The sequence below is a fragment of the Ranitomeya imitator genome, chromosome 1, assembly GCF_032444005.1.
Source record: "Ranitomeya imitator isolate aRanImi1 chromosome 1, aRanImi1.pri, whole genome shotgun sequence".
Taxonomy (NCBI): Eukaryota; Metazoa; Chordata; class Amphibia; order Anura; family Dendrobatidae; genus Ranitomeya; species Ranitomeya imitator.
Genome location: NC_091282.1, coordinates 848,959,751 through 848,986,147, shown reverse-complemented (window position 1 = coordinate 848,986,147; position 26,397 = coordinate 848,959,751). Strand labels below are relative to the sequence as shown.

Below are 26,397 nucleotides of genomic sequence, written 5' to 3'. Positions count from 1 at the left end.
TGCATCAGCAGAGGCCTGAGTGTGGATATTATAATGTTTAGAGAAAGTGTGCAGGCTGGACCAAGTGGTCGCTTTGCAAACCTGCTCTGCTGAAGCTTGGTGCCGAAGCGCCCAGGAAGCCCCTACCGCCCGAGTAGAGTGTGCCCTGATCCCAGCCGGGATGGCTGCACCCTTGATACGGTAGGCCTCCTGAATAGTGGTTCTTATCCATCTGGCTAAGGTCGATCTAGAGGCTGCGAGTCCCTTTTTATGACCCGCAGGAAGAACGAACAGAACATCCGTCTTTCGAAAGGAAGCGGTCCGAGAAACGTATCTTCTCAGAGCTCTCACCAAATCTAGAGTATGGAGAGCTTTTTCCACCCGGTGTGTAGGCGCAGGACAAAAAGAAGGCAAGACAATGTCCTCATTAATGTGGAATGAGGAGACTACTTTTGGCAAAAAGGAAGGTGCTGGTCTCAGCACCACCTTATCCTGATGAAATTGTAGAAACGGCACCTGACAGGACAATGCCGCTAATTCCGATACCCACCTAATGGATGTTATAGCTACCAGAAACAAAACCTTCCAAGAAAGGTACCTTAAAGGAATATCTTGGAGGGGCTCAAATGGAGGTTCCTGAAGAGCACTCAAGACCAAATTAAGGTCCCAAGCTTCTATCGGAGCTTTGTAAGGAGGGACTATATGAGAGACTCCCTGCAAAAAAGTTTTTACTTGCAGATTGGTAGCGATCCTGTGCTGGAAAAGAACCGATAAGGCGGATATTTGCCTCCTGAGGGTACTTGGAGCGAGACCTGAGTCTAGACCAGATTGGAGAAAAGCTAGGACATTAGGAATGGAAAACCGAAGAGGAGGAAGACCCTTCTTCCTGCACCATGAGAGAAAGACTTTCCAGGTGTGGTGGTAAATGCGTGCTGAAGCTGTCTTTCGAGCATTAACCATAGTTGAGGCTACTTTCTGAGAAAAACCGGCCTGGGTCAGAATCCAAGATTCAACGGCCAAGCCGTCAAACGCAGGGCCTCTAAGTTCTGGTGGAATATCGGCCCCTGCGACAGAAGATCTGGCTGCATTGGTAGCTGCCAAGGAATCCACGACGATCAGCTGAACTAGGTCTGCGTACCATGACCTCCGAGGCCAATCTGGGGCGACTAGAATTGTCGGAACTCCCTCTAACTTGATCTTCCTGACGACCTTTGGAAGCAGCGCCAGAGGGGGAAAAAGATATGGAAGACGAAATTGGTTCCAAGATAGGACTAGTGCGTCTACGGCAATTGCTCCTGGATCCCAACCGTGCAACGAACCTGGGTACTTTGGTATTCGACCCGGTGGCCATTAGATCCACGTCCGGGATTCCCCAGCGTAGACATATCTGCCGAAAAACATCGGGGTGAAGAGACCATTCCTGGGCGCAAGACCCTGTTGGCTCAGAAAGTCCGCTGCCCAGTTCTCCTTGCCCGGGATGTAAACTGCCGAGATCACAGAGTGATTGTTCTCGGCCCAGCGGAGGACTTGTCCTACCTCGCGCATGGCTGATCTGCTGCGAGTGCCCCCCTGATGATTTACGTAGGCCACGGCCGTGGCATTGTCCGATTGGATCCGCACCGGGCGACCCGCCAGAAGATGGTGAAAGTGCTGCAAAGCCAGCCAAATTGCCCTTATCTCCAACAGATTGATTGGAAGGGTTGATTCCCTTGGGGACCAACGACCCTGAGCCGTGTGCTGGAGAAACACTGCTCCCCAACCGAGAAGGCTGGCGTCCGTAGTGACTACCAGCCAATGAACTGGAGGAAAGGCTTTCCCCTGAAGTAGGGAGGAACTCCTCATCCACCATATCAGGGATTGCCTGACCCCAGGAGACAGACAACACCTGAGGTTGAGAGACAAAGGACTCCTGTCCCAGGCTGACAGAAGTGTCTGTTGGAGTGGATGAAGATGGAATTGGGCGAATGGAACCGCTTCTATAGCTGCTACCATCCTGCCGAAGACCTTCATGCAGAACCGGATTGAATGGAAACTCGGCTGCCGAAGAATTTTTACCTCCTGCAGGACACAAAGCACCTTGTCCTGGGGTAAAATAGTTAGCCCCCGAGAGGTGTCGAAGATCATCCCTAAAAAAGAGATCTTCCGAGATGGTACTAGAGATGACTTCTTTAAATTGACCAGCCACCCTAGACGAGCTAGGGTGTCCAAAGAGATGTTGACGTTGTCCCTGCATGCCTGAAAAGTTGGTCCTTTGACTAAGAGATCGTCTAAGTAAGGCAGAATGACTATGCTTCGAGAGTGCAGGATTGACACCACTGTTGCCATCACCTTTGTGAACATCCTGGGAGCAGTGGTGAGCCCGAAAGGTAATGCAGTGAATTGGAAGTGTCGCTCGCCTATGGAAAACCGTAGAAATTTTTGATGAGGAGAAAATATAGGAACGTGCAGATAGGCGTCTTCAATATCTATGGAAGCCAGGAATTCTCCCCTTTCCATAGCCACAATGACCGAGCGGAGAGATTCCATACGGAAGCGACGAGTGCTGATGAATTTGTTTAGACACTTTAGGTCCAGAATGGGTCTCACGGTCCCATTCTTTTTGGGAACCGTAAACAGATTTGAATAAAACCCCTTGAACCTTTCTTCCTTTGGAACAGGGACAATGACCCCGTTGGACTGAAGAGACTCGACTGCTCTGAATAAAGCTCTTAGACGGGTTTTTGAACTGGGAAGACTGGACGGAAAAAACCGGCCTGGAGGGAGACAGGAAAACTCTATTTTGTACCCTGAAACCACCAGGTCTCTTACCCATCTGTCGTGAACAACTGACAGCCAGGACTGATGGAACAGTAGTAGGCGACCGCCTACTCTGTTGGAAGCGACGAGAGGCTGCCTCCAGTCATTTAGCCGAAGATCGAGGATATCTAGATCCCCTAGATCTTGACGGTTGATACCGCATTCTTGCCAATGGATTGGCCCTATAGGAGACCTGGTGCTCCCGGTCTTGGACAGGCCGACTTGGGGGACCTGCGCTTGGTGCCGCAGACCACCGGGAGTTACGAAAGGATTTAAATCTTGCTTGAAATTGGCGACGAAAAGGTTGCTTAACCTTTTGTTGAGGAAGGAAATTGCTTTTACCTCCCGTGGTATCAGATATAAGCTGATCCAATTTTTCGCCAAAAAGACGGACACCTTGATAAGGAAGGGATGTAAGGGACTTTTTTGAAGTAGAGCCCGCCCGCCAATTTCTTAGCCATAGGGCCCTTCTGATAGCAATAGCATTTGCCACAGCCAATGCTGAACAATTTGCTGCATCCAAGGATGCATTAATCAGATAATTTCCTGCTAAAGATATCTGATTTGACATCTCTATCACCTCTACAGGAAACCCCTTATCCTGAAGAGCCTTAGTTACAGACTCTGACCAAGCTATCATAGCTTTGGCAACCCATGTGGCCGCAAAAGACGGTGCGAGGGCTGACCCTGAAGCCTCAAACAGAGACCGAGCTAGACTCTCTAGGAGCCGATCAGTCGGATCCTTAATAGACGACCCATTAGGAAGAGACAGCAACGTACTAGAGGCCAAACGGGACACGGGAGGATCCACTGAAGGGGATTCTGCCCACTTTTTACAAAGATCTGGAGCAAACAGATACCTTGCACCTAGGGCCTTCTGGCCTAAGAAACGTTTATCCGGTCGCTCCATGTGACGTTGGACTAAATCCTCAAACTCAGGATGAGTAGAAAACACCTTATGAGGTTGCTTGAATTTCTTAAAGGACACCTTATGACCAGAAGGTAAGGTGGCCACATCCTCTACTCCCAAAGTCTGGTTAACGGCCTCAATGAGACTGTCAACAGATTCCTGATAACCAGGAGCTTCTAAATCAAAAGACCCCTCTGAGTCATAGTCCGAACCGTGCTCACTCAATTCCGCAGGAGAGGGAGATCGAGAGACAGGATTCAAAGATGCTGATGCACCTGACGGACCGGGAGACGCTGTGTGGGATCGTTTCCCCTGTGTCTGCCTAGAGGGAGTACGGCCCCTGCAGGCCGGAGAATCCTGAAAATCGGAGGATCTTTCCAAAACAGGCGGATGAATGTCCCTGACAGGGGCTTGAAGGGACTCAACCGCCTTTGTTAGAGACGCCATAGACTGCGTTAATGATATGACCCACTCAGGGGGAGACACTGCCGACCCAGGTACAGGCACACCCGGCAGGATAGCCAGCGGGGAAGCAGGCAGGGTAGCAGACGGGGGCTCCTGCACGCGCTTGGAATCACAAGCCTCACAGAGATGGTTACTTTGCGCATGCGGAAAAGCAGACCGACAGGTAATGCATGAGGAATACAGAACTGAGTGACTCTTAGGGTTTCTAGACATGATGACTCTAAAGCCGTTATGCTCCGTATCTCCTTATGAGCTACTAGGTCTAGAACAAATACTGTTGTCAGGCTGAGGGAAGTAGCACTCACCCCAGTCCTGTGTCCCCGTATGCTCTCAAACACTGAACCATGTCTCCTGTGCAAACCACACATATAAACTAATTCACAGGGCGGATGCCTGAAAAAGTGGGAGGAGTTACCGCACATGGACCCGGTTTAGGCCGAAGCAGGGATCTAGATTTTACTCTTTCCCCTGCTCTCCCGGGAAAGCTGGGTGCTCGAAACCGGAAGTAAACCGTCGCCATGGAGGCGGGACTTCCCCCAGACTACAAGACCCATAATGCCACAGGCTGTACAGAGAAAACAGGAAGCCGCCGAAAAAGGGGCGGGACTTCCGCCCATGCTCAGACTACAAGATCCATAATGCCTCAGGCGAACAGGAAACCGCCTAAAAAAGGGGCGGGACTTCCGCCCATGCCTCTGCTGAAGTTTGCTTGTGGGGAAAAACGCTGGAAACCAGCACAGCGCCGGATATAGTCGCCAGCAGAATGCGCGATGAAGCAGGAGCCCCCCTTGTGCAGCCCTCTGACAGCGCATAAGGTTAGACATAAAAAAATCCACATATGAATATATATATACATATATAAATATTAAAAGACGGTGCAGGCACCCTAACTCCTTACACCCTTCAGAAGGCGAGGAGAGGGACCGTCTGCCTCCTTTAAACACCGTAGTCATGCATTGGTGAAGTGGAGGCTGCACGGACAAGGAATGAATGCCTGTACAACCTAGGGTTCCGTTACCTCAGGGTGGTCAGGTTCTTAGTCCGGCAAAAAAATCCCTCGTCGCGGGAGAGGATACGTGGAGGCGACACTCCACGTGCTCGCCCGTTGTTGGTTTGGGGAGATCGGACCCCTTCAAAAGGGTCCGTCGCCCCTGTCTTATCTTCAGAGAAAAAAGCATCTGGGAAAACCCAGAGATGTGCCTCCTACGGACACTAAGCATAAACTGGAGCTGTCAGGGCCAGTGGCAAGGTGTATACTATGGAGGAGGAGCTAACTTTTTTTTTTTTTTTTATACCTACTTAGTGTCAGCCTCCTGGCGGCAGTAGCATACACCCACAGTCCTGTGTCCCCCAATGAGACGATGGAGAAATGGATAAAAATCACATCCAACAAACTCATGAAAATGATCATTTTTTTCTCATATGCTAAAAAAACAAAACAAAAATAAACAGACTTCTAAGACACACCATGCACCAAATCCACATTAGAGAGAGTGTAACAATATAACAACATTAACAATAAAAATGGCTCATATTTTATTTAAAAAAATGTTCTTATGCATTACGGTACTTAATAAATATGTCTCTATTGTGAGCAAGGTTTTGAGAAATGGAGTAATGCCCTGTGTAAGTGTTAAGAGGTTTATATGGTTTCTCATTAACATTATTTTTCTACAGAATAAAAGAAATCTATTTTGAAAGGAAGCATGTTTTCATGAGGATAATACAGTATATAGCCGTATATTGTTTGTTTCCAAAGAGGTAAAATACTATACTTCTAACTTGCAGTATTTCAGCACTGAAATATTTGTTTAAAATCTCACAAAATGCATTTAAGATTCAATGGAAATTTTACAATGGGCATCTGTATCTGAACATCGCTGTTGTACTTCAGGCCTGCTCTTTGTCATACAAAGCTATGACTAACGGCCTTAACCCCTTCATGACAGGAGCTTTTTTCGGTTTTGCGCTTTCGTTTTTCTCTCCCCTCCTTCCCAGAGCCATAACTTTTTTATTTTTCTGTCAATATGGCCATGTCAGGGCTTACTTTTTGTGGGACGAGTTGTATTTTTGAACGACACCATTGGTATTACCATGTCCTGTACTAGAAAACAGGAAAAAAATTCCAAGTGCGGTGAAATTGCAAAAAAAGTGCACACTAGTTTTTCTTTGGCTTTTTTGCTAGGTTCACTAAATGCTGATTATTATGCCACTAGATGGTGGCCCGATTCTAACGCATCAGGTATTCTAGAATATGTATGTATGTATATGGCAGCCACATAGTATATAGCAGAGGCCACATAGTACGTATATAGCAAATACTACGTGGTCTGTGCTATATACTATGTGGCTGCTATATACATACATGCATACATACATATTGTAGAATACCCGATGCATTAATACAGGCCACGCAGTATAGAACAGTGGCCACGCAGTATAGAACACAGCCCAAACAGTATATAACACAGCCCACATACTATATAACACAACCCACGCAGTATATAGCAGCCACGCAGTATATAACACAAGGCACGTAGTATATAGCAGCTATGTAGTATATCACACAGCCCACGGAGTATATAACACAGCCCACGTACTATATAACACAGCCCACGCAGTATATAGCAGCCACGCAGTATATAACACAGGCGACGCGGTATATAACACAGCCAACATAACATATAACACAGGGCACGTAGTGTATAGCACAGCCCACGGAGTATATCACACTGCCCATGTAGTATATAGCAGCCACGCAGTATATAACACTGCCCACGCAGTATTTAGCAATGTGGGCACCATATCCCTGTTAAAAAAATAATAAAAAAAAAAAATAGTTATATACTCACCCCCTGGGATCCAGCAAAACTCTGGCGTTGTGCACGCGGCTGCCGCCATCTTCTATTCCCAGGATGCATTGCAAAATTACCCAGATGACTTAACGGTCTTGTGAGACAGCTAAGTCTTCTGGGTAATTTCGCAATGCATCTCTGGGAACGGAAGATGGCGGCTGGCACGAGCATATCGTCGGACGACGGAAGGTGAGAATAGCAGGTTTTTTGTTTTTTTATTATTTTTAACATTACATCTTTTTACTATTGATGCTTCATAGGCAGCATCAATAGTAAAAAAGTTGCGGACACACAGGGTTAATAGCAGCGGTAACGGAGTGCGGTACCCGCGGCCCGTTACCGCTGGCATTAACCCTGTGTAAGTGGTGACTGGAGGGGATTACGGAGCGGGCGCCGGGCAGTGAGTGCAGGGGAGTAGGGGAGGGACTAATCGGACTGTGCCCATCGCTGATTGGTCGTGGCAGCCATGACAGGCAGCTGGCGAGACCAATCAGCGACGCGGGATTTCCGTTACGGAAGTTGCCGACAGAAAGACGGAAGTACCCCTTAGACAATTATATATATAGATTATGATTCTCCAGGTCATTACAAGTTCACAGACACCAAACATGTCTAGGATCTTTTGCGCAATTTTCCGATACCCATAGTGTCTCCATTTTTCGTGATACTGAGTTGGGTAAGGGCTTATTTTTTGTGTGTCGAGCTGTCGTTTTTAATGATACCATCCTAGTGCAGATACAATCTTTTGATCACCCGTTATTGCATTTTAATTACATGTTGCAGCGACCAAAAAAACATAATTCTGGTGTTTTTACTTTTTTTTTTATTGCTATGCTGTTAAGCAAACAGGTTAATCCTTATTTTTTATTGATAGATCGGGCGATTCTGAATGCGGCGATAACAAATATGTGTAGGTTTGATCTTTTTAGTGTTTTATTTTGAATGGGACAAAAGGGGGGTGATTTAAACTTTTATTTTTATTTTTATTTTTTTTAAAACATTTTTTTTTTAACTTTTGCCATGCTTCAATAGTCTCCATAGGAGACTAAAAGCTGACACAACTCGTTTGGCTCAGCTACATATAGACGATGTTCAGATCGATCACCTCTATGTAGCTGAATTGCTGAGTTGATATGAGCGCAGACCACTGGGTGATGCTCATAGCAATTCGGCACTGACAACCATAGAGGTCTCAAGGAGACCTCTGGTTGTCATGCTGACGCACCACTGATCCCTGATCACCGGTGCACGCATTTCCGGCCTGATGGCCGGAAGAGCGATTTAAATGCCGCTGGCAGAGTTTGACAGCGGCATTTAACTAGTTAATAGCTATGGGTGGATCGCGATTCAACCCGTGGCTATTGTGGGCACTTGTCAGCTGTTCAAAACAGCTGACATATTCCTGGAAAGATGTGGGCTCACCGCCGGAGCCCACATCAAAGCAGAGGATACTGACATTGGCGCACTAATAAGTCCGATGTCAGTAAGGGGAAAGGAGCTTGAAAATCATCGATGTTGGGAAACAGATTTGCACTATAATGTTTTTATCACAAATCCTGTTTCCCCTATAGTTCTGGTGAATTAAAGAGGACCTTCCATCAATTATTCCATGTTCCACTGGACACAGGATGTAATTTTGGGTTCAGAGCGGAATAAAAATGTTTTTGTTTGTTTTTAATTTCGCCTCTCCGTTCCAAAGATATCAGCAGTCAAAGTATTTGGAACCTAGTGAGTTAACTTTAGTTAAGTCCAAGAAAGTGTTTTTAGTGTTTGCTCTTATTTTATTCCTGTTGAACACTCCGGTCATGTGCAGTGTGCCTCTGAAGCCAGGAAGCATACACCCAGGTAAAGAGGTGCAGTGACGCTGCCGAAATGTGCAATGTGCCTGCGCGAGATTTGCAGAATCTGGCAAAGACGTCTGCTAGTGCCAGTTATCATCAGGGGTGTGAAAACATGGAAAGAGGGCAGACTAGTCTGGGGAAAATAACATCCCATTAACTACTCAAAGCACTAATGTCACGACCGACAAGGGTAGGTCCAACGGATATCACAACAAACACCAACAACGGGATGAAAAAAGGGAGAGGAAGGCCCTAATAGCAGGGAGCAATGGATGGGGCACCTACTAACCACAACCTGTGCCTCTCCCTAAGCTCCCCTAACACCCTATTCGGGTCCTTCCCCCGTCACCATCACGTTCCTAGTCCCTGTCACCTCACTATTCCCTGGCTAGTGCACTGGCTGGCAAGGATGCCAGTCTCACCATTGCAGATGGTATAAACACAGGGGATAGTGACAGCCATGAGACAGACAAGGAAACAAGAAACTTAGCTCCAGCCTCCACTGCCAAGCTCCACACAGCTGAGGACATGGAATCAGGAAACCGAACTCCACAGAAGTATCAGATAAACTGCTGGCATCAAACTCCTAGGCTGGTCTTCACAGAATAACTCTGATACCAACAGTCAGCTGATGCGTCATGTGACTATTTAAAGGATGGTGGGAGTGGTCATTACCCACATCAGCTGACCAGCAACAAAACAACTGCCAGCAAGGAAACTGACATTAACCCGTGCTGGCCCAAAAAGGAAAAAAGCCACATTTAAATTTAAATTATAGCAGAACCAGATCTGCCACGAATCCAAAAATGAATTGTGAGAACTACCCGTATTTTTCGCTTTATAAGACGCTCCGGATTATAAGACGCATCCCAAATTTTGAGGAGAAAAATAGCATTTTTTTTTTTAAATAAAATGGTGGTGCTTCTTATAATCCATGCGTCTTATTGCTTACCTAGGGTGGTGGCTGCGGTGAAGCGGGGACCCAGGGTCGCTGCTGGAGGAGGTGGGAGTGGAGTGATGCTGCAGGCCACAGGCTGGGATGAATGGGTGTCCGTCAGTGCTTCTGGTGTCCGGTGCTTCTGCCCAGTGCTCTGAGGGTGTCTCCGGTGCCACTGAGGGGGTGTCCGGCGGTCCTGCTGCGGGTGTCTGGCACTGCTGCCCGGTGCTCTGCTGGTGTCTCTGATGCTGTGGGTGCCCAGACGGTGCTGCCTGGTGCTGCTATGGCGGTCTCTGGTGCTGCCAGGGCTCTGACGACATTTTGGGAAAGACCAGAGCCCTGGCAGTCCCATGATTTCCTGTGTGGTGGACTTTCATTGCTGAAATCTCATCTACCGAGATCTCCATCTGCGCATGCGTCGCTCTCCCGGCGGCCATTTTCTAGGAGTCCACCGCACAGGAAATCATGGGACTGCTGGGGTGGGCCCAGGCAGCACTTGAGACTGCTGCAGCAGCATCGGGCAGTGCAGGCCGCGCACCCTCAGCACCGGAGACAACAGCAGAGCACCAGGCAGCAGCGCCGGACACCCGCAGTAGCACCGCCGGACACCCGCAGCACCGCCGGACACCATTTAGTCCCAGCCTGCAGCCTGCAATGGTACCGGCAAGGCACATTCGCATTATAAGACGCACCCCCATTTTCCCCCAAAATTTTGAGGAAAGAAAGTGCATCTTATAATCCAAAAAATATGGTAATTAGCGTAGCAAATGGGGACAATATAAATGCTTTTTTAAATCTAATTTGTACCTAAAAATGTTATAAAGGGATGGATAGGCAGGGAATTTACTGATACAAAAGTTAATGCTGCTGCGTTGGAGGGCATGGATGACCTGACAGGTTCCCTTTAAAGTAAAAAGGCCCACATCTCTGGAATTGTATGGTGGATTTAAGAAGTATAAATAAATGACTACTCGGAAGCAATAAGAATAAAAGAAGAGCAAACACTGTCTGGTTTTGACCTCGTAACAGGTCCCTTTTAAAAACAGAGGAGATCTAAATGGTGTGCCTGGAGGTCAACAGTAAGTCCTGACTTTAACTGTATCTGCCCTCCTAAGTTGTCCACATGGGTATATAGGTCATAGGATAATGAATGAAATGAAACCTTGATATCTGCGATCTGATGCTTTATTTCGGAGAAATCTGTTTTCTTAATATGTAGATGAGCTGTTAAGATCTATGGACCAGACATAGATCTCCCTGAGAATCTGCCTCCATAGATTATTTTAAATGAAATGAAAGACATTCTGCAGCAAAGGCCAGGATTAGTGTTAACTTCAGTCCTTTAGGCATTGTAGTCATTAAAAGTTTAGACAGAGGGGGCACAGGCAGAAGTACTGCATTGTCTTATATCAGTGATTAAAGGATTTCATCAGGATTTAAGGATTAAACAGGTTTGGTAAAAATAAAAATACAACTTAAAGAAAAACTTCAATTAGCTTTTTTCCCTATCAAGTCTCTTGTTACTGGAAAAAATTAAAGCAATAGGATAAGGTATACTGAATTGGTAGCAGGAGTAAGGCGTAAAAGGGTAAAGGGAAGAGGCAAACAATGTCAGAAATGCTGTTTTTCAGTTATCATACATTACAAAAAGGAATACAAATATATTAAAAAGTTGCATGTGCCCCGAAATTGTACCTTAAAAATTACACAAAATCCTACATTGGACAAGCAGCCACTGCTTAGTTGACAGAAAGATGTATGATTTTCAATGAGAACACACAAAAAAAAGTTTTTTTACTTTTAAAAAAGAAGGATTTTAATGTGCACAAGTAATAAAACATGCCAAAATAGAAATTTGGTATGAAACTAACCATATCATCCTGCAAGGACCAGGCCTATTTTGGTCTTAACATTATTGATTTTAATTTTTTTCATTTTTTTTGTCACTGTATAGGAGTCATAACTATATTTATTTTTCAGTCAACGTACTTTAGCTGTATAAAGGCTTGTTGTTTTTTTTTCAGAATGAGTTATATTTGCTAATGGCAGCATTTTAGAGTATATGAAACCGAATCCCTAACTTTTATTAACTCTTTAGGAGAAGAAATGGGAAAAAAAGACAGCTGTTGTTTTTTGACATTTTAAATTTTGTGTCTAATTTGCTGCACATATAAAGTGTTAACTTTATTCTTCTAGTTAGCATGATTGTAGCAATACCAAATTAATTTAGTTTTATATATGTTTTATTAATTTTGTACCATAAATACTGTTTGAATAAAAATCATTTGTTTTCATTTGACCACATTCTTAAAGTCATAAATATAACTTTTTTCTGCAAATGGAGATATGGAGGGCTTATTTTTTGAGTGACAAGTTGTAGTTTTCATCGCTCCCAATTTGGGATACACGTAACTTTTTAATCACTTTTTATCATCTTATTTGGAGGTGGAAATCAATAAAACAGTAATTCTGTTTTTTTATTTCAGTTTTCAATCCCTTCGACCCACTGATTTTCTGTTTTTTCGTTTTCGTCTTTTCATTCCCTTCGTCCAAGAGCCGTAACTTTTTTATTTGTCTGTCCATTTAGCCATATGTGGGCTTGTTTTTTTTGTGGGGAGAGTTGTTCTTTTGAATAACACCATTCATTTTAGCATATAGCTTAGGCTAGGGTCACATTGCGTTAGGGCAGTCCGTTTAGCGCATAGCGCTATGGACTGCGCTAACGCAATGTCCCAAAAGGGATCACGTTTGCCGATCCCGCTAGCGCAGATCCCCGATAGGGGTAGAGCTGCATATTCATCACTGTAATAAGCGGCCCCACGTGACCGCTCATACAGGAGAAGGTGCGGCCAAGAGAGGACACTGCGAGGGAGCCAGGTGAGTATTTTAGTAACAGCGAGGGGGGCACACAGGGGGTGGGAGGGGGGTGGCGACAGGGATCTTTATTTTAAACATGAGGACAAAAAAAAAAAAGGATTTTTCATATCTTCTTTCCAGCGAACGCTGCTGGAGAGAAGATATGAATGGCCGCTTCAGCACCAGATGCAGGGGACAGAGCTTATCTCTAGCGCCGTCTCCTGCACGCTCCGTGTGGTACCCAGTTGGAACACGGGTGGCACACGTGTGCCGCACGTGTGCCACACTGATGTACCACGGGAGCTCACGGAGACACGGACACGAATAATTCCGGTACCGATTTTTCCGGTACCGGAATTATCTGGACGTGTGAGACTGGCCTCAGTATGAGTACGCTGATACCAAACATGTAAAGTGTTTTTTTTTTATTTAGGCGGTGAAAAGAAATTTGATAATTTGTAAAAAAAAAAGAATTTTGCTTTTGTTACCATTTTCTGAGACCTGCAACTTTTTCATTTTCAGGATCTGTGGCTGTGTGAGGGCTTATGTTTTGCACCCTGAGCTGATGTTTTTATTGATACTATTTTGGGGCAGATACGATGTTTAGATCCCTTCTTATTGCATTTTATTGCGATGTTGCTGTGGCCAAAAAAACATAATTCTGTCTTTTTTATTTTTTTTCTCGTTATGCCGTTTACCGATCGGATTAATTTATTTTATATTTTGACAGTTCAGGTGTTTCTGAACTCAGCAATAACAAATATGTGTGTTTTTGTTGTTGTTTTTAATGGGGCAAAAGAAGGTTCATTTGATCTTTTGTGGGATGTTCATAGGAGGCTCGTATTGACAGGCACAGGATCATCAGCAGACCCCCGGCTGTCATGACAACCCATTAGCATCCCGCGATCACTTGACGGGGTGCCCATGGGCTGGATTAATGACATGCTTCTGGCTGGCGGGTGATAAATGACGTTGTAATGACGATAAATGATAACTGCATTTAAATGGTTACTAGCCACAGGCGGAGCACCAATCCACTTGTGGCTGTTAGAAGCACTCAATGGCTGATTAAATCAGCCATCAAGTGCAGGTAATGATGCATGAGCATCAAATGCAGGGACACTACTTTTGAAGTTCAAGTATGTCAAAGGCAGTGAATTGATTAAACACCATTCAGCATGATTAGCATCAACGTTTTTCTAAATATTTTATTACTTTTGCTAAAAAATCAAAATTTTTATTTTTCACTAGAAAAACTGTAGATTACACTTGTGCAATATTTGTGTGTCATTTTGATCACTATTTATTCTATTTCTTTGTAAGAACATGAACAAACAGCTGCAATTGTGCCATTGTTTTTGTTTGTTTGTTTTTTTACATTGTCTGTGTGGAGTAAGTAAACTTACAGCTTTAACCCCTTAGTGACCGAGCCAATTTTGACCTTGATGACCAAGCCAATTTTTACAATTCTGACCACTGTCACTCTATGTGGTTACAACTCTGGAACGCTTCAACGGATTCAGCTGATTGTGAGATTTTTTTGGGGTGACAAATTGTACTTCATGTTAGTTGTAAAATTTCTTCGATATGTCTTGTGTTTATTTATGAAAAAAATAACGTTAATAAATAACTTTTCCTACATGTCAACTTTTCATCAGCACAATTTTGGAAACAAAAGTTTTTTTGTTAGGATGTTATGAGGGTTAACAGTTGACCAGCATTTTTTCATTTATCCAACAAAATTTACAAAACTATTTTTTTAGGGACCACATCACATTTGAAGTGAGTTTGGGGGGTCAATATGACAGAAAATACCCAAAAGTGACACTAATCTAAAAATTGAAACCATCAGGGTGTGCAAAACCACACTCAAGAAGTTTATTAACCCTTCAGGTGCTTCATGAGAACTAAAGCAATGTGGAAGAAAAATGAACATTTTACTATTTTCACAAAAAATATACTTTGGACTCAAACTTTTTATTTTCATAAGGGTATCAGGAGAAAATGGACAGCAAAATTTGTTGTGCAATTTCTCCTGAGTACGGCGATACCCCGTATCTGGGGGTAAGCCACTGTTTGGGTGCATGGCAGGGCTCAGAAGGGAGGGACCACCATTTGACTTTCTTGAACGTAAAATTGGCTGGAATCAATAGCAGGTGCCATGTCGCGTTTGGAGACCCCCCTCATGTGCCTAAACAGTGGAAACCCTCCAATTCTAACTCCAAACCTAATACAGCCCTATCCCCAACCCTAACCCCAACACACCCCTAACCCTAATCCCAACACTAACCACAAACATAACCCCAACAAAACCTTAACCCTAAGCACCACCCTAACTCTAACCACCACCCTAATTGCAACACCACCCTAACCCAAAGACCACAACTGTAACCCCAACATCACTCTTTCCCCAACACCACAACCGTAACTCCACCACCACAACTGTAACCTCAACACAACCATAACCTCAACACAATTGTAACTCCAACACAACCATAACCCCAACACAACCATAACCCTAACCCTAGCCCCAACCCTAACCCCAAGCCTAACCCTAGCCCCAACCCTAGCCCCAACCCTAACTAACTGCAAAGAATAAAAAAATACATTAAAAAAAAATCATTTTTACCTAACTAAGGGGGTAACAAAGGGTTGTTTGATTTACTATTTTTTATTTTATTTTGATCACTGTGATAGGGTCTATCACAGTGATCAAAATGAACCAATAGGAAAAACTCCTACTGTTGCAGTTGCCATTACTCAGTGAATACAGGCGATCACAAGACTGAGGACAGTAAAAATCTACCTGAATCGTGTTCTCCGGGGTCTCAGCTACCCCTGGTAGCCAAGACCCTGGAGATTTTCCGACACAGGGGGTGCTATACACTTATTTCTCAGCGCCGTTAAAAAGTAGCGCTGAGGAATAAGTACCCTTAACTGCAGCCGTTAAAAGGAGCATCGGCAGTGTTGGCAGATAGCTTACAGTGATACCCAACCTATTACGTTTTTATGTTTTACTACTTTTGCATAAAAATATTACTTTAAAATAATCTTTTAATCTTTTTTCCTCTATTCTAAGAACCAAAATCTTTTCATTTTCTCTGTTCATGAGGTTCATTGGCGAACCAGAACTGTACAGTTCACGGTTTGTACCAAACGCCTAGGGTCTGTGCACTAGATAAATAATAAATGAAAAAAAAGGTGTGGAGTCCCCTAATTTTTGACAACCAGCCAAGCTAAAGCAGACAGCTGGAAGCTGGTATTCTCAGACTGAGAAGAGGCCATGGATCTTGGCCCTCCCCAGCCTAAAAATAGTAGCCTGCAGCCGCCCCAGAAAAGGCACATCTATTAGATGCGCCAATTCTGATCCTTTGCCCGGCTCTTTCCACTTGCCCTGGTGCAGTGACAAGTGGGATAATATTTCTGTTGTTGATGTCAGTTTTGTAATTTCAGCTGACATGAAGCCCAGAGGTTAGTAATGGAGAGGTGTCTAAAAGAAACACCTTGATTACTAACCCTTAGTAACTTTGCTAGTAAACACACAGCCAGAATGAAGTCCGTTATTTGAAATAAAACTCTCCACACTCTTTTACCAATTTATTTTCAAAAAAGTTACAAATAAGAAAAGCACCGTATTCCTCACCTGTCTGATGATAATACATATATGTTACAAGAAACAATCCAACTCTGCTACATACGGATTGCATGGCTGAGTGGTGGCATGATGCACAGTCGATGAACTCCGGTAAACTAAATGACGTCCACGCTCGTGAGAAAGTTCTCATACAGCCAGCAATGATCAAAGAGAAACAAAAGACCAGCGCTCCATCCGGATGTAGTATTCCAACGTGCAAACTTTATTGAGCCATGTAACAGCGACGTTTCGACCCGGAGGTCTTTATCAAGCAATGATGTCAGTGAGTTTACCGGATTTGAACTCCAGTGACCTCACTGATGTCACCGCTATGCAATGAAGCTGAGTTCTCACGCTCAGACCAGTGTCTCCTAAATTCACGGCTAAGCGGTTGCATCATGCCACCACTCAGCTTGACTGCAAAAGACCTTCAAAAAGATTTAGCAGACTCTGGAGTTGTGGTACATTGCTCTACTGATCAGACACACCTGCACAAATATCGCCTTCATGGAAGAGTCATCACAAGAAAACCTCTCCTGTGTCCTCACCATAAAATTCAGCATTATGAGGTTAAATAGAACTGAAAGATTAAAAAAATACAAAAATTCAAATCACCCCCCTTCCACCCTATTCAAAATAAAACAATAAAAAATTCAAATATACATATATTTGGTATCGCAGCATTCACCCGATCCATCAATATAAAAAAAGAATTAACCTGGTCGCTAAATGACGTACCGAGAAAAAAAATAAAAATGTCAGAATTACGTTTTCTTGGTCGCTGCTACATTGCAATAAAATGCAATAACAGGCGATTAAAAGATCGTATCTACACTAAAATGGTATCAATAAAAATGTCAGCTTGGAAAATGGTGCCTTTTTTTTAACCAAACTTTTTTTCACCACTTAAATAAAGAAGAACCTAGACAAACAAGTTACATTCGCCTTCAAATTAGCCCTCACCTCTGCTAAACAGACCTATTTCACAAACCTTGTATCTTCAATCTTCATTATCCTACAACCCAAAACAACTGTTCAGCATATTCAACTCTCTCCTCCGCATACCACCACTGCCTCCTCCAACTCCCCAAAACTCTGCCGAGGACTTTGCCACCTACTTCAAAAATAAGATTGACCAAACAAGGCAAACCTTTACTGTTGCACCACCCCAACCACTCCATATACCAGACCCCTGCCGTTCCCTAATAACCTCCCTCTCCAACATCACTGAAGGAGAGCTTACTCACCTCCTTTCCAAATCACACCTCACCACCTGTGCACTTGACCCCATCCCTTCCCACCTGCTCCCCAACCTCACTAACACATTCATTCCAGCCCTAACCCATCTTTTCAACCTATCACTATCTTCTGGTACCTTCCCCTCTGCCTTCAAACATGCCACCATCACACCAATCCTCAAAAAAAACTAACTTTGACCCAACCGCTATGTCCAGCTATCGCCCCATATCACTGCTCCCGTTTGCTTCCAAACTCCTTGAGCATCATGTCCATGTTCAACTTTCCTCCCACCTCTCATCTAACTCTCTCCTTGACAACCTCCAATCTGGCTTCCGCCCCCACCACTCCACCACAACTGCCCTGACAAAAATTACTAATGACTTACAGCCAAAGCTAACAGACAGTTCTCCATCCTCCTCCTTCTCGACCTGTCCTCTGCCTTCGACACAGTCGACCACTACCTACTGCTGCAGATTCTTTCTTCCCTTGGCATCAAAGACCTTGCCCAGTCCTGGATTGCCTCATACCTTTCCGAACGCACATTTAGCGCTTCCCACTCCCACACTACCTCCTCATTCCGCCCTTTCTCTGTTGGAGTCCCTCAAGGCTCTGTCCTTGGGCTCCTACTCTTTTCCATCTATACCATTGGCCTAGGACAACTCATAAAGTCCCATGGATTCCAGTACCACCTGTATGCGGAAGACACTCAGATCTACCTCTCTGGCCCAGGTGTCACCTCTCTGCTGTCCAGAATCCCAGGGTGAATATCAGCCATATCCTCCTTCTTCATCTTTCACTTCCTAAAACTCAATGTAGACAAAACCGAACTCATCATCTTTCTTCCATCTCGCGTATCTCCCCTACCCGACCTATCTATTATGGTGAATGGCATCACAGTCTCTTCTGCACCTGAAATCCGCTGCCACGTCCAAACTTTTGACACCTCCTGTCACCTCCAACTCAAAAATATTTCCAGAATCCGTCCTCAGCCCTCAATCTACTAAAACTCTTGTGCATGCCCTCATCATCTCCCTCCACTGTGGCCTCCCCGCTAACTCTCTTGCACCACTCCAGTCTGTCCTCAACTCAGCTGCCCGACTAATCCACCTCTCTCCTCGCTACTCCCCCATTTCTCCCCTCTACTAATCCCTCCACTGGCTCCCAATTCTCCAACAAATCCAGTTCAAACTACTAGCACTGACCTACAAAGCCATTCACAACCTGTCCCCTCCTTATATCTCTGATCTAACCTCCCAATATCTTCCCTCACGTAATCTTCTATCCTCCCAAGACCTCCTGCTCTCCACACTTACTCGTTCCTCACACAACCGCCTTCAAGATTTCTCCCGAATATCCCCCATCCTCTGAAATTCCATGCCTCAACACGTCCGATTATCCACCACCCTCGAATCCTTCAGATGGAACTTGAAAACCCATCTCTTCAGGAAAGCTTACAGCCTTTAATAACCATTCTGCCGCCTCACCACCACCCGAGCTACCACCTCACCACTACCACAGCTGCTGCACCCCCGACCTTCTGTCTCTTCCTCATTATCCCATAGAATGTAAGTCTGCAAGGACAGGGTCCTCTCCCCTCTGTACCGGTCTGTCATCGTAAATTTATTCACTGTAAATGATATCTATAACTTTGTATGTAACCCCTTCTCATGTACAGCACCATGGGATTAATGGTGCTATATAAATAAATAATAATATTTGGTGTCTATGAACTCACAATGACCTGGAGAATCAAAATGGCAGGTCAGTTTTAGCATTTAGTGAACATGGTAAAAAAACAACTGTGGGATTGCACTTTTTTTGCAATTTCACCGCACTTTACATTTTTTTCCCGTTTTACAGTACACGATATGTTAAAACCAATGGTGCAGTTCAAAAGTACAACTTGTCTCGCAAAAAACAACGAAATACCTCTTGTCATTAAGGGGTTAAGGTTTTGCCAAAAATCCTAGAATCTTCTCAATCTCATTGAAAATCTATATTAAGCAGCTCAGAAAGGCAAAAGGGAGATATCAATTTCTTTATAGACAATATACAAATTTGCGGTCAGATGATGCCACCTCTCATTTTACAATGGAGAGAAATATGGGTCATAGACTAAAAAAATAAAAAATTGTGAAAATGAAAAATAAAGATAATAGCCTGTAAAGTATTTTCAATTTGGAAATGAAAACAAAGAAGTGTATAAAAAAGAGCAAAGTACATTTTAATGGTCAAATATCTGATTGGATACTGGAGATAACAGGGGTGCTGAGGTAAGAAGATGCTGTTCACCCTGTCTATCTGATCTAAAACTGGACATACCATGGGTGCTGAGGTAAGAAGAGGCTGCTCACACTGCTGTTCACCCTGTCTTATCTGATCTGATACTTGAGATACCAGGGGTGCTGAGGTAAGAAGAGGCTGCTCACAGTGCTGTCCACCCTGTCTTATCTGATACTTGAGATACCAGGGGTGCTGAGGTAAGAAAAGGCTGCTCACACTGCTGTCCACCCTGTCTGTCTGATCTGATACTGGAGATACCGGGAATGCTGAGGTAAGAAGAGGCTGCTCACACTGCTGTCCACCCTGTGCTTCTGATCTGATAATGGAGATACCGGAGTGCTGAGGTAAGAAGAGGCTGCTCACACTGCTGTCCACTCTGTCTGTCTGATCTGATACTGGAGATACCGCGAATGCTGAGGTAAGAAGAGGCTGCTCACACTGCTGTCCACCCTGTGCTTCTGATGTGATAATGGAGATACCGGGAATGCTGAGGTAAGAAGAGGCTGCTCACACTGCTGTTCACCCTGTGCTTCTGATCTGATAATGGAGATACCGGAAGTGCTGAGGTAAGAAAAGGCTGCTCACACTGCTGTCCACCCTGTGCTTCTGATCTGATAATGGAGATACCGGGAGTGCTGAGGTAAGAAGAGGCTGCTCACACTGCTGTCCACCCTGTATGTCTGATCTGATGCTGGAGATACCGCGAATGCTGAGGTAAGAAGAGGCTGCTCACACTGCTGTCCACCCTGTGCTTCTGATCTGATAATGGAGATACCGGGAATGCTGAGGTAAGAAGAGGCTGCTCACACTGCTGTTCACCCTGTGCTTCTGATCTGATAATGGAGATACCGGAAGTGCTGAGGTAAGAAAAGGCTGCTCACACTGCTGTCCACCCTGTGCTTCTGATCTGATAATGGAGATACCGGGAGTGCTGAGGTAAGAAGAGGCTGCTCACACTGCTGTCCACCCTGTATGTCTGATCTGATGCTGGAGATACCAGGAGTGCTGATGTAAGAAGAGGCTGCTCACAGTGCTGTTCACCTGTCTATCTGATCTGAGACTGGAGACACCAGGGGTGCTGAGGTAAAAAGAGGCCACTCACAACAGTATCTAACATTATCTGAATGACAGTACATGGTATAGATATCTCCAAGTCAAAGCAGAGGAGCTTCTACTGCACATGATCAGTAGCACATGTCCTAAAATTCTATGACAGGTTTCTGTCAGTGTAACAAAGCAGCTTCAATTGAAATTGTATACTGATACCTCCCTAGACAAAACTATTGTGATATGCAAATGAAACGTATTTAAGAATTAATTATCTTTGTTTATTTTGTTCTTATCCCTGCAAAACCCTTTTAAGTTATAGCTAGGAAGTAGAATTATTAAAAGATTGAGAAATAACTGTAAGCTGTCAGAGCATGAAAAGAAACAGTGTAAATTTAATATCATTATTTTCAAATTTAAAAAAAATATGTATATTAGAGATGAGCAAATAATTTTGAACAGAATCGAATTCTAATTAAATTCCACAAACGTCCACATTCACCAAAATGCCAATTTTTTTGTAATTTATTTCCGCATGGATCCTGCAAAATGGCGGCCGTTCACCTCCCATGCACTTGTGCAGACCCTTCCCGTACACCATGTCACTTGGAAGTTCGACACAGTGCACAATGTGAGTGGTGGTTATCAGCAGATGTGATGGGGACAGGACGGGTGTCGAGGAGTAGTGAGTAGAGGGTGAGTATAGAGATTTTCTTTTTTTTTACATGTTACATTTATTATACTTTTGGGTTTGGAGAGACCCCAGAAAATAATAAAGGACTTTCTCCTCAAATTGAATTTCCAAGGGAAAAATGAGAGAACGAGGGAATTTGAATTTTGCTGCCTGATCCGCTCATCTCTGTCTATGACTTATGACCCCACTAAAGTAACTACTATGGTACATTTTTTTAAAGTGATCAGAACATGAATATTTCTTATATGACAGAGTGTAGTCATTTTAATAGTGAAGTTCTTTACTCACTTTTTGGTACTTCAAATCTTGAGAGTTGGAGTCCAGCAACATTTGATAGAGAGCATCCCTGCAAAAAGAAATATCTGAATATGGCTCCTTTATCAAACAAACAATATTAACTATGAATGGTAGCAGCAATATTAGCTGCCACTTATAGGGTGTTTAAAGAGAATCTGTCACCAGGATAGTGCTGGCCCATGAGACAGCAGCAGAAAGTAGGACAGATACCCTGATTCCCATAGTGTGTAATTTACTGGGTTTCTTGCTGTAGTTTTGATAAAACACTGTTTGATCTGCTGCAGTTCTACTAGTCTTCTGAATGATAAGTTTCTCCTAAGTATTCTCAATATTTATAGGCTCCAGCTTTTCCCAGCAAACCCCGACAACACCCATAACTTGCCAGCTTTCTCCTACACAGTGCAGATAGAAAGCTGTGAGTAGAATCAGACAGAGCTCATCACAGAAGCTTAGCAGATAAAACAGTGAAATTATTAAAACTACAGCAAGAAGGCGAGTAAGCAACACACTGTTGGAATCTGTGTCTCTGTCTCTATTTTATGCTTTCCCCATATTGAGAAGCATAAATCTGATGACTGATTCCCTTTTAACCCTTTTGCTGCCAGGCTTAGTTTAACATTTTTGTCAGAAAAAATGTCTGCATTTTTACATGTACAAAAAAAATATACATTTTAAAATACATTTTTTATATTAAAATTCCATACCTATATATTTTCTTAAATGGTTGGTTCACTACTAGGACAACCCCTTCTCAATCTGAATGTTTGGTGCCAATTAAATAAAAACAGGGCTTGCGTCATAACCACCACACAAGAGCCCCGGGAACGCAGGTGCCGACACCACTGGTACGGTGGTACGGTGTTGCACAAAAGGTAAGTATAAGTGTTTTTATTTTATTGGTGACAAACACTCAGATCAAGCAGGGGTTGTCCGAGTAGTGGAAAGCCCCTTTAAAGGGAACCTGTCAACTGAAAAAACTTTATTAACCTGGAGAGCCCCTGATGTGCCTAAACAGTGGAAACCCCCCCACAAGTGACCCCATTTTGGAAACCAGATCCCTCAGGGGACATATCTAGATGTGTATTGTGCACCTTGAACCCCCCAGGTGCTTCACAGTAGTTTATAACTTTGAGCTGTGAAAATAAAAACAATCTAAATTTTCCCACAGCTCCACTATCCACAAGAACTGATATAATCTCAGGTTCCCCACCAACCACCACTTCAGCTGGCATGGTAAACTGAGACGTAAAGGTGGAGAAAATGTATACACTCTGGTCATCCCCCTCCACACGACCAGGGGAACGCGGCATTTGTGATGGAGTACATACTTTGGCACGAGCTGGGCAGACATTTATGAAATGATCAGTCCGACCACAGAAAAAAAATGCCCCTACCCCACGGTGGACCGCAGGCAACCTAGTTTGTGAGGAGGCTCCTCCCACCCACATGAGTTCATCTACCTGCATCAGTGTGTCCACCTCAATAGAAAGAATAACAGGGGTAGATTCGGTGTATTTCTCTCCCTGAGGCGTCTATCCACTCGGATAGCAAGGGCCTTGGCGGTCTCCAATGAGCCAGGAGTAGCACACTGCACCAGAGTATTCTGTAACCTTACTGACAGACCTTGACAGAAATGACTCCTAAGGGCAGGGTCATTCCACTGCATGTCAGTGGCCCATCTACGAAACTCTGAGCAGTACTCCTCAGCCGGCCGGCCCCCGAGCTTGGTCTTACAGAGTCGAGACAGCCAGCCAGGAAGACGCCATCAGGATCCCCATATACCAGTGCCAATGCCGCAAAAAACCCATCCCCTGACTGCAAAGATGGTGAATTGGTCAGCAGGGAGAAAGCCCAGAATTGAGGATCTCCCTTGAGAAGAGAGACTATAATCCTCACACACTGTTCCTCACTCCCTAAGGAATGAGGGCAAAGCCTGAAATACAACTTCCAGGCTTCCAAAGACCAGAAATTTATCTCTACCTCCAGAGAACCTGTCAGGAACAGATATTTTGGGCTCCGGTTGAGCCTGGACATGAGCTGAAACACAGGTAAGACAGGTAAGTCCAGTGGATGACACAACAAACACCAACAATGAGATGGGAAAAGGGAGATTAAGGCTCTAACAGTATGGAGCGAGAGATGGGCACCTCCTAACACAGCCTGAGCCTATCCCTAAGCTACCCTAATGCCCTATGCGGGTCCCTTCCCCTGCTGCCATCACGTGCCTAGTCCCTAGCTGTCACTTCATTATACTCTGGCTAGTACACTGGCTGGCAAGGACGCTAGCCTCACCACTTCAGATGGTGTAAACACGGGGGATAGTGACAAGCACGAGACAGACAAGAAAAGTGGAATAAGAAACTAAGCTTCCACCACCGCTGCCAAGCTCTGCACAGCAGAGGACTCGGACTCCACAGACGTAGCAGATAAACCGCTGGCACCAGAGAGCTCCACACTCCTAGGCTGGTCTTCATAGAAAAACTCCATTACCAACAGTCAGCTGATGTGTCATGTGACTATTTAAAAGATGAAGGGAATGGTCACCACCCACATCAGCTGATCAGCAACACAGCAGCTGCCATCAAGGAAACTGACATTAATCCTTGCTGGTCTAAAAGTAAAAACCACATTTAAATTAAAGTAGAACCAAAGTCGTCAGGACTTCAAAACTGAGATGTGGCACCATGCATGCCAGGATAGGGATGAGGGTGCCATGCATACCAGTGTAGGGATGAGGGGGCCATGCATAACAGGATAGGGATTAAGGGGCCATGGATACCAGGATGGGGATAAAGGGACCATATATATCAAGATATTAGTACAGAATTGACCACATTATTTGCTTCAATTTTTATTCTAGTTCCCTCCTCTAAAACCTACGTGCGTCTTATGGTGCGGTGCATATTATAGTCCGAAAAATACAATACTCATTTTCTCCACTGTATATTAATAAATAAATGCACATACTCTGAAAATGAGAATATCCAGTAACATCATAGTAAATATGAGCAACGTGGTGTTTTTCTGGAGTCCAACAAGCCTTAATTTGCTTGTCTATGTATTTAGTTAACGAATCTAATTAATGCCCAAGTAAAAATAGTGTTTCCAAATGCAAATGTACATATGCACATAACCAATCAAGTACCCTACATACCGCTGCACAGTTCCGTTTCTATACATATTAAAGATGGTGCCTCCATACTCTTGTGACAGCACATGTCTCAGGGGACCCACGCATGCGCAGTAAATTTCCATTTCAAAATTCTCTTCTCACCATAGAAATCAGCTTTAGATAATGCTCAACCCTACAGATAGCGGCCTGGGCAGATCATTAGAAGTTAAATCGAATGGGCATAGCCTTTAATATTTAAATAACTAATAGTGAGTCTGTAATGAAGTTACAGAACACAGGGTGAAGTTAAAGGGGCAATGCATACAGGACAGTAGATATTTCGGTATATGTTACATGAGCAGAAAGGTTCTATAAAATAAAAACCATAATAGGTAATCCTACTAGTAACAACCAGATACATTAAAATTAAAGTTATTCTCTACAGAACACTGACACCATTGCAATTATGCATCCATTACGGTACTCCCTTTGCCACCATCCTCTTATGGGGGACTGACCAAAATTTATTTTAATTTGCATTATACCATTTTGCATATACTATATGGTACACCACTATTTCCTGTTTGACAAACTGCTGTTAAAATGTTAATGAACTAAACCAGTGAGTTTTTGCTATTGTTTTCTTTCTTGGAATTTCATTGTGAAGCTGGGATCCATTGCCTGGAATCTAACCAGCACCCACCTACATATATACAATGCCTTGAAAAAGTCCATGCCCATATAGATGATTTAGGAGGGTTGAACCTACTGAGAAATTCATTAAACAGTCCTTATATTATAGCATTATTGTTATTGCTTTCATTTACTTATGGTTTGGTTCGTTTCAGGGGGATTTTATGCTGGTATATTGCTGCTCTCCCTTGTACCTACTGTCTTAATTAACCATTCATGTGATTTAGCTATGGGCTATATCCGTTTAAAAATATAAATGCATGTTACTGATATACGTGTTTTACCTACACCCATGCATGTCACATGGTAATTTAAAATACTCTAGTCTCTTTAGTGTCTACATTGTACATTATAATTAGTCAAATTACAGAAATTTTGTGGAAATTACTGTAGTAATATCAGTCCGCAGCTGTCTGCGTAGCCTTTCTGGTGATAAAATATAGGGGGACCCCACGTCATTTTTTTTGGGGTCCCCCTATTTTAATAGCCAGTAAAGGCTACCCAGACAGCTGCGGGCTGATATTCATAGCCTGGGAGGGGTCATGGGTATTACCCCCTTCCCAGGCTACAAATATTGGCCCCCGGCCGTCGGCTTTCCCCTCTGGCGTAGAAAATTGCGCGGGAGCCCACGCCATTTTTTTACCGTTTTTTTTTTCCTAATTAAACATTAATAAACATCGGCCTTGCTATTATATATCTATGGGTAATTATTTTCATCTAATTTCCATGTATTTTGGTGTGCTGAAAACGAAAAAAATA

The 26,397-nt window shown here is 43.9% G+C and overlaps 1 protein-coding gene across 1 annotated transcript in view; it reads right to left on the bottom strand.

The window, feature by feature from the left end:
* Nucleotides 1-26,397, bottom strand: part of SEMA6B (semaphorin 6B) — a 170,250-nt gene that overhangs the window by 105,143 nt on the left and 38,710 nt on the right. Inside the window, exon 4 of the mRNA XM_069741317.1 lies at nucleotides 21,825-21,882. Within this exon, the coding sequence (XP_069597418.1) occupies nucleotides 21,825-21,882 (58 nt within the window). The remainder of the gene's footprint in view (nucleotides 1-21,824; nucleotides 21,883-26,397) is intronic.